We start from the raw sequence: 9,882 nt of genomic DNA on the forward strand, positions 1-9,882 counted from the left end.
TCCCTTCGTACACCCAAAATTTGCTCCAAAGGGTCCCCCAACCCTGTGGAGCAACTTTTAAAGACGCGCAGGGGGCTGGAGATGAGAGCAGAGTTCCATTGGGCAAGTGGGAGTCTCTTGCTTAAGTGGAACAGCAGTGTTGGATACAACCTGTTTGTAGTTTTCTTTATTTCCTTAGAGTTCAAACATTTCTGTTATCAAATATGAGTATGCTATGTCTGCAAATGTTGACCGTGGTTTAATAGCCTGATTATTTTCATTTGTTTACAGTGAACCACATGCACGATTTTATGCAGCTCAGATAGTGCTAACATTTGAGTACCTCCATTCACTAGACCTCATCTACAGAGATCTGAAACCCGAAAATCTTTTAATTGACCAGCAAGGATATATCCAGGTATGATGAAGACAAACGTTTTCAAGCTCAGCTTCATTCCATAGCAAGAAGTACAGAACGCTTAAATGTTTGCATTGTAAGGAAACAGGTGGTGATAAATCAAATACCTTGATTGGTTGGTTTTGCAGGTTATCAACCAAAGGAAATTCTGAAACTTGATCCAAGATGTATCATATCTGCAAGTGATACTAACGAAATGCTTAATGTTAATTGAGAAAAACTTTTAATGAATATTGCCTAATGTTACATATAGCATGTCTAAAGCTTGTGCTTCCTGGTACTTCTTCTTTTGGCATTTTGTATAGCTTCGAATCAAAAGCAAAACATATGTCATGCCTTGATTTGAAAATATCTGCATTTTGAATCAACCATAGGACATGGAACCACTTCTGTGGTTGAATGCTTTTGAAAGCTATATGTAACGTTCAGGTTATTACTAAGAAAAAACTAAAGCTTGGATAATGTGATAACTCTTTTTTTTCGTTGCTACTAGGTCACAGATTTTGGGTTTGCAAAAAGAGTAAAAGGCAGAACCTGGACGTTATGTGGGACTCCAGAATACTTGGCGCCAGAAATAATTCTCAGCAAGGTATTTCATAATGCTTCACTGTGTTAACTAGTTAAAAGAGGAAGACGACAGTCTTAAACAGGCACATTTGGAAGAAGTTTTAACTGAATTTGAATGGAGCTTAACTTCCAAGTCAGTATGGCGATAGGATTTGTCAGAGATATTGATTCTTGTGGAATCTATCTTAGTAGGTTGAGGAGGCTGTTAAAGGCTATTATTTACTAAGATTAACACATTGAATTTGACCCTATTAACAAATTGGCAGCCTTTGCAGGTCTCTCTGCAGAGGTTTAATATATTGGCAGGGCCTTATCTCTGTGAGCAATTGTGCCGCAGCATTCTGCACAAACTAGTTTTTAGACCCAAAAGCAAGGTAAGCCCCACATCATAAAGGTAAAGGGACCCCTAACCATTAGGTCCAGTCGTGGCAGACTCTGGGGTTGCGGCGCTCATCTCACTTTATTGGCCGAGGGAGCCAGCGTACAGCTTCCGAGTCATGTGGGCAGCATGACTAAGCCACTTCTGGTGAACCAGAGCAACAAACGGAAACGCTGTTTACCTTCCTGCCAGAGCAGTACCTATTTATGTACAGTACTTGCACTTTGACGTGCTTTTGAACTGCTAGGTCGGCAGGAGCAGGGACCGAGCAACGGGAGCTCACCCCGTCACGGGGATTCGAACCGCCGACCTTCTGATCGGCAAGCCCTAGGCTCTGTGGTTTAACCCACAGTGCCACCCGCGTCCCTAAAAGCCCCACATCATACATTGCAGTAATCCAACCCTGAAGATATTAGTGCCTGGATTACTGTGATCAAGCTGTCCTGGTCCAGGAATCACTGCAGCTGTTGGATGAGCTGAAGCTGGTAAAAGTTTTAGAATACCACCTAAAACTTAAGTGCGTTTATATTAGTATATTATATTTGGTTGGATATCACTAACTACTATATTTTTGTTTTGCCAGGGCTACAACAAAGCAGTGGATTGGTGGGCCTTAGGAGTTTTAATTTATGAAATGGCAGCTGGATATCCTCCGTTCTTTGCAGATCAACCAATCCAGATTTATGAAAAAATTGTTTCTGGAAAGGTAAGCGAGGGCTGCTGGAATCTTGCAAATGATCCGTGTTATGTCCATTAGCTTTTCTGTTATTTGTGTGTTCTTATTTTAATTTTCATGAACAGGATTGCTCATGTTTCTGTTTACAAGGCGTTTTTCCTGCTTCGAGAAGCTTTTGCATTGTTTTGGTTACTTCAATATTTGTTTTGTAACAAAGAGATAGGGAGGAGAGGAGAGCAGTCAAGGAAGAAACACTGGACACTGTGTGAATAACCTATCTTTATTTTTTTCCTTAATCATTTTGCATTTTTGTGTGCATGTGAATTGAATTGGGAAGCAAAGTGGTGGATAGCTTGCAACAAACTATTAACTGCACTCACTTATTAAAATCTGCAGCAGCTGCTGGGTGGAACGGGGCATGTTGGTCTAAGCCGCAGGCAATTCCAGAGTATTTCCAGAAAAAAATCTCTGGATCCACCAAAGTTCTAAGTTTAGAATACTTTGAATGCAGAAAAGAAGAAAATGTTTTTCGCTCTTATTGCAGTCTTTCTTTTTTTGTGAGTATGTGAGTGAATTTCTAAAATGAAAAGTTTGGGCTCTTTGCCTATCTGGATATGACTCCCCATCCTTCCCTAAACCTGGAAGATCTCATCCCTAATCTCAGACATAAGAGGCTGATCATAGTCGCTCTGGTGTTATGTACTCTGCACATGAGCAGAAATTATTACTTCAGGATGGAGTCACGCACTGCAAATATGTACTGCTGTGCTCTGATGTGCCCTGGATCAAATTCAGTATTATTATTATTATTATTATTATTATTATTTAGTGGTTGGAATATTTTGTTCTTTTAATTAGAAGAAAAAAGAGTTTTGGATAATGAAAAGTTAGATCGTTTATATATGGTTTGCACCAGGTGCATTTGTGGTTAGTTAACAGCACTACTGGTTTGTAATCTACAGCTGGGATGCCCCATTATTCAACCCCACAATTGAATTCCCCTCTCCACAACCACTGGCATCTAGATTCCTTGTGAACCCACCAAAAATGAAATCAAAAAGAGAAATGTGGTCTTAAACACTTTCAAGTGCTCCTTGCCAAGCCCCCCTGACTAGTCAACATAAGGCAAAATAGCAGAATGAGCTTCAGAAACAAGGGAATGAGAAAAGGAAATGAGTTTTAACTAAAGTTAAAGCAGGAGAGAAAGAGAGAGCGCAGCCAGCAGGAGTGGATTTGTCGTTGTGCAAGCGGTGTGCATGCACTGAGCACTGAGTGAAGGAGGCACAATCTCAGAACACAGTAAGCAAGGCTCTGGGCTTTGGGAAGGAGGCATTAAGGGCACTGACAAGGTCCTAGAGCCTTCCCACCTCCTTTCCAAAGCCTAGGGAGTGTGTTTCCAGCTTTGGGAAGGAGGTAGGGCAGCTCTAGGACCCTGTCAGAGCCCTCGCACCTTCTTCCCAAAGGTGAGTGCCTCCTTACCTGCCTTTGGGAAGGCAGTGTGAGGGCAGGGCGGCATTGGCCTTGCACAGGGCACCATGGTACCCAAGTCCACCACTGCAGCCAGTTCTTGTAACTTTTCACAGCCATAGAAGGGGAAGAGGAGTGGCAACAAGTATTGTCTGTGGTTTCTCATGATTCTTTATTTTGAGTAAAAACAGAGGATTTGTGGTGTTCAATTATTTTCTAATACTTAATAATAATAAATAATAATAATAATAATAGTGGCTTATACATGATACAGGAGCTGGCTGCTGCAGCGCATGGCTGACTGCTGTTGAAGACAGCAATCCCACATCTCTCTCATCCTGTAAATCATATGATAGGATCATGTTTAAACTTTTCCCACCACCCCCCCCCCGCCTCTGCTCATTGGCTGCCAAATTCCTCATCCCTACAATTAACATTACACTAGTTGTTCTGTATGCTAATTGCGACTGCAGAAGAGAGGAGAATGAGGCATGATCTGGTGCTTCAAGCAACAGCCAGGCATATATATTAATGTATAGCTCCAATGCAATTTTGTATTTAGGTTTGGTCTTCTTTATACTACCAAAACATAATTCATAATCTTGTTTCTCCTTTTCTTTCCAGAAGAAGAAGGGAAAAGAGGTGTCTATATAGCAATATTAAATATATATCTGGTGTGTTTTGTAGGTACGATTCCCATCACACTTCAGTTCAGACCTTAAGGATCTACTAAGAAATTTACTCCAGGTAGATTTGACCAAACGATACGGAAATCTCAAGAATGGGGTGAATGATATTAAAAACCACAAATGGTTTGCCACTACAGATTGGATTGCCATTTATCAAAGAAAGGTAATCATTCTTTCTCTTAGGATAAATTCTGTATTAGTGCACACAGACAAAAAGTTCCTGATCTTTTCCCACTGTTTGAGGCTAGCGCATGGGGTGGCTTTATATTTTTTAAATGAAAGACTTTTTGGATGTACAGTCCTGGGTAATGGAAAGTATTCCTCAAAGAAAAACGTTTTTTTGAAACCTTACTGTCCTGTGTGCTGGTTTCTGAATTGTTCCCCTTTTTTGTCTTCAGAGTGTCTCCTTTGCCTTTTCTTCTCTTCCTGTCTAAACATTTGAACTCTCTAGCTGCCTATTCTTGGTAGACAAACTTGATTTTCAGCACAGATGTATTTAACTATTCTCTCTCTCTCTTGGTGATCACTCGCGGCTGAGTAAGATTGTTTTCCATGTCTTAGTGGTGTGTCCATAAATGACTGTGCAGGCCAGTTCTGGATCCGCACATCCTTCCACAGTGGGTACATAGTTTTCTAAGCAGGAGTTGATCACAATGAGGATTTGCCAGACATGCCTTCCTCTTTACTCATTTCTCCCTTTTGTTATGAATCGGCACTTCTTCAAAATCCATGATGCCAGAGGCTATTCTCCAATTGGAGCACTCACAAGCCAGGGTTTCCCAATTGTCAGAGCTTATAATACATTTGTTTTTAGATTTGCTTTGGGAGCATCTTTTGTTGTCCACCAGTATTGCGCTTTCCATTCTTAAATTGAGAATAGAGTATCTGCTTTGGAAAACGATAATCAGACATCTGAACAACGTGGCCAGTCCAATTTGACTGGACTTAACCATCCAGGGGTCCTTTACCTTACCTTTAACTATTATAATTATTATCATCACCATTGCTGAGATACAGTTCCAAGTAAGTGACCACAGCGTAATTTTCCGTGCACAAAGAAGAGCAACCAAGCAAGAAATGTGTATAGGCATGTTCCTAAACTGTTGCTAACTCCCACTGGAGCCCTTGTAAGACACCCATCTGTATTTTCTGTGATTAATGATGCCTAAAAATTATGATCCCTAACTTCTTCAACTTTTACCATGACACTTAAGTGTAATTGCCTCAAAAATTTGAACATTTATATTTTAATACGTTTCTGCTTGGGACTCAGTCAGTCCTTTGTGGTACTATGATGTGTTCTCTTTATTTAAAAAAGTCTGTTTTGGAGTAACGGAGGCATATTCCCTTACAAAAACATTTTAAAAAGCCAGATCTGAAACCCAGCAATACTTTATAAAAAGAAACTAGCTGTTTAGCTACGCAATGTGACAGTACAGTAGTAGTTAATAATCAGTAAAGTATTAATTATCACAAGACAGGACGTGATTAACACCTCAGCATAGTCTTTTATTTTGAAGCAAGACCTCTTCAGCAAATGTTCGCCGCAGAATGGTAATCTTCTCATCTGCACTCTAAAATATACCATTTAGCATGCAGTTTGTGTGAAGTGAGATTTTCTGCCTTTTTGTAATTCTTCACTTCTAAATAAATATTTCAGTTTTTATTGGAGGTGTTCTAATTCTTCACTATTCTGCTCTATGCTCTTATTTAAAATTTCTTGGAGTGATGATAATGAATAATAGCTTATTTTCTTCAAGATCAGTTGGATTTTATGTATGTTGGTACAGTATTTGGGGAGGACTGATAGGGCCCACCAAGCCCTTTTTACAGCAGCCCACAAAGCAGAGGCTATTGGGTTTCCCCACCTTTCTGATTTTTAGGATACAGGAAGCGTTTGAACCACAGTGTGGCTGCGTTCAGACTTAATACTAAAGCACAAATTAGCATTATGAGGTTGCCCTTTCTCCCTTTCTCTTCCAGAGGAGATAGGTTACCACGCCACAGATTAGGTCGAAAGCCTAAACCGTGGTTTCAACAAACCATAGTTAAGATTAACTTCAGTTTGTGCAGGTTTGGATGTCATGACAAGCTGGAATTAATCTAAAAGGGAAGAAAAAGCTTCTGAACTCCTTGTGCCGGCATACATGAGGGGAGGCATACATGAGCCAAAGGCTCACTTACGCTTGTCCTTACAACACTAGACCATCATTAGCATTACATGTGAACAGGGTCTATGTGCAGCAACACTTACGTGGTCAGCCTCTTAACAATATCATATCTCTCCTGAATGCATCCATTCCATAATGGAGAATATTTAACCTTTTTAGATTCATGCTTGGAATATATAAGTGAATTATTATTGTTGTTATTAATATCAGCATTATCATTGTTATTCTCTGTCTTTTGTTGTCTTATTTTTACTGGTTAATTCTTTCAGATTGGCAAATGCAATAATCTGTGCTTTTATTTCCCCACGCAGGTAGAAGCTCCATTCATACCAAAATGTAGAGGCCCTGGAGATACCAGCAACTTTGATGACTATGAAGAAGAAGATATCCGTGTGTCTCTAACAGAGAAATGTGCAAAGGAATTTGCTGATTTTTAGTACTTGCTGGATGATCAGAGGACATCAGGGCTTACATTGGGATCTTTGCACTCTGTTAACTCATGAGGGTGGAGCGGAGACCATCATATGTCAAAACAATTACCTAGTTACTTCATTCCACAAAGTTGACTGAGGTCTTTATTGCCATCTTCCATGTGTGCAGTTTGCACCAACCCATATAACTAGGCACAATTAAGCAAAGCACTGTTTGTGCTGTAACACAGAATATAGACCACTTTTTCCTAATTACCTTTTTGGTTTCTGTCGTTTTCCTTTGGTTTCTGTGTATTGTTCATTTCCTCTTCCTCTTCCTCCCTCTTTCCCTCTCCTTTTAAAATGAAGTAGCCTTTTACCCAACAACGCTCCGTTTTATTTTGAATAATGCATTTGTGCGAATGAAACTGAAGGTGTTTCTGGCTAGTGTGACTTAGACCGAAGTGAAAGATAAGTGTTGCTTCTAGTCTGTGCCAGCCAATCCTTCCGTATCTGTCTTTGTGTCTGAGGCTACAGTTCATAGGTTTGTATCCCCCCCCCCCCCAAGTAGCTCAGACTAAATCTAGCCAACACCACTAGCATTTTTGAAGATAGTATTTATCGCCATACGAGTGTATGCTAATTGACTTAAAACACATCTTCCTGGAGACTGACCAAATTTAGTATCAAAATTGGACAGTTTGCGTAGGGTTCAGTAGCTAGACCCCGTGCCTTGGTTTTCTACATGCTGGCAGTCCTTCTCCCTGCCTCATTTTTCCCCGCCTTTCCTAGGCAGTAGGTAAATATGCCATAAGCATACTGTGCCATGAGAAGCACAGTCTCAATAAGCAGGAACAATTCCATCCAGCCTGGGCTTTGGACCATATTTAACCATGCTTAAGTAGCTATTTAAATGGGGTTTTGTTTTAACACCTTAAAACCCCAAATATTTAAAAGATTTGGTCAGTATTGTCAGAGACTTAAGACTGATTTATTTTTTTTTAAAGTAATGTCAAGGTTGGGGCTCCTGAAGTATTTCACATTTCAACCCTTTTTTATCAAAGGGGGGGGAAAGCATCTTTTTTTTTTAAAGAAAAAGAAAAAAACCTCTTTAGGTTATGAGAATGAATGGTTTAGCGAATTGAAAAATTAGTGTTACAATATTGATGCATTGCTAGATAAACCTGGTATTTCTGTTAGCTGTGAAGAATAAAAGAAGTAAATGCCAAGTTTTTATTCTGGTATACTATATTAGTAAATCACGGGTGGAGTGCTGCTCCAATCATGGTTCCTACCAGCGGCTCTTCATTCGCATGGAAAAGAGGCAAAAAAGTTTTCAAAGTGCCACCATCTGTGATGTGGTGTCTTCATTTCTAACATCCTTTTTTTCTTTCAGTGAAATGGAATGTACGGTCACACGGAGAATTGTTTGAGTTGCGTTAAGTTTTTATAATCTCACCAACTGACTTAAAAAAGGGTATTGCCGCCATGTGCTAGCTCCCAGCACTTTTACACACACTTGTTTCAGTGTTTGTTAATAATCAGTGGCTCAGCACAACCTTCTTTGTGCTTTTAAATTTGTCCATATACAACTTTTTAAGTCAGCCGCTCAATGTCTCGGTGGCCTGTCCGAAGATGATGGCACATCAGTTATGTTTAAACTTAGGCTCATGTTTTATGATCAATTTACATGCATACGAGGATGAAGTGTTTTTATTAAACTGATCTAGATTGCTTACGTAGTCACGGTGTTCTGTAGAATGCCAGGGCAGATGAGACCATTGGCATTGCTTCCTTTTAATCTTTATGACACTCCTTTAAGAAAATAAAAGTCTCCGTAGACATTTTTGCGAAATAAAATGTACCATGCAACGTTATGTACGTCTCTTTAAGTTGTCAAGCAGTTTTGCACATATTCATCGTTAGGAGTCTGTTTGCCATCTTTGTCCACCCCCCACCCAACCCCCCCGTCTACGTATGTGCAAGACAAGGATACGATACTTTGCGGTAGCAAATTTTATGTAATAACTATATTGTCACATTAATAAATTAAAAGAAATTATTTGTATGAAAAAACAATCTTTTGTATTTCATCTAGGCTGAGGACATGCTGTTGTATGCTAGCTGTATGCGATAAATTCTACAGTGACTTTGTTGTTTATGGACTTTGAAAATTTTAATAAATGCTGGAGATCACCTTTTCCATTCTGTTGTGAATTTTAGCCAGTAGCATAATCGGATAACACATGAGACACGTGTCTTCTCTAACATAGGTAGCGAGACTTCACTCTGGCTGTCTCTTAAGGAATGCAAGGGACCGATTCCAGCATGTCCAAGAAATCAACTCTAGGTGGACATATTTTTGAAGTACCCTCTTAATTTCTTTGATTTAAGCTTATTTAACTATTTAACATGTGTCAGAAACAAACAGTAAAAATAAATCCTAAAGCAGAATAATAGACTGGAAATAAAAGGGGTTAGGACAAAAGATAAGGAGGAGGTCCTTTACAAAGAGTACAAACTTGGCAATATGTTACATGGCCCTGTCATTTTAAAAAACACAAAATGAGAGCCACAAGATCATGATGCCTGTATTTAATTTCAAAAATCCTTTCCATCACTCAAAAGCTGTATATTTGACAGTAGAGATTTGTTAATTTTACACAATTTGAGGAATTTAAGTGTTGGACTGTATGGTATCTTTTAACTGTACTCTAGTTGTATGTAACTCTCATTTTCAACATAAAGGATTGTATCTCATTAAGTAAATTGCTTCTTTTATTTTCTTGTCAGCTGCATTAAAACCCTTATTTTTAAATCCTGTAAGTATTTTATTGATTTCTTTGCAAATAGTTTGCTACAATAGTGTGCAATACAGTAAAAGTTTATATACAAAACTGCAAATTAAATTATGTACAACACTGCATGAAGACTGTGCTGCTTTTTTCTGACCCAGGAGGTTCCCATGCAATTCTGCTTTGCCACAGGACCCAGATACATGCTCGATGTAGAAGGAAGGTTTTGAAGAGCGACCCGCACAAGCCCTATAATAGGCGGGTTTAGGCCTGATTCCTCATTATATCACGAGTGATGGTAAACTGCTTGAAAATCCAGTGGTGTGATGTG

The 9,882-nt window shown here is 39.3% G+C and overlaps 1 protein-coding gene across 3 annotated transcripts in view; it reads left to right on the forward strand.

The window, feature by feature from the left end:
* PRKACB (protein kinase cAMP-activated catalytic subunit beta) overlaps positions 1-9,574 on the forward strand; it is a 53,760-nt gene extending 44,186 nt beyond the window's left edge. For all 3 annotated transcript variants that reach the window (XM_081010574.1, XM_081010573.1, XM_081010575.1), the window contains exons 6-10: positions 271-397; positions 891-986; positions 1,927-2,049; positions 4,174-4,338; positions 6,658-9,574. In XM_081010574.1, the coding sequence (XP_080866700.1) occupies positions 271-397; positions 891-986; positions 1,927-2,049; positions 4,174-4,338; positions 6,658-6,783 (637 nt within the window). In that variant the 3' untranslated portion in view covers positions 6,784-9,574. The remainder of the gene's footprint in view (positions 1-270; positions 398-890; positions 987-1,926; positions 2,050-4,173; positions 4,339-6,657) is intronic.
* The last annotated feature ends 308 nt before the right edge of the window (positions 9,575-9,882 follow it).

This window comes from Podarcis pityusensis, assembly GCF_964106645.2.
Source record: "Podarcis pityusensis genome assembly, chromosome: 6".
NCBI classification, from domain to species: domain Eukaryota; kingdom Metazoa; phylum Chordata; class Lepidosauria; order Squamata; family Lacertidae; genus Podarcis; species Podarcis pityusensis.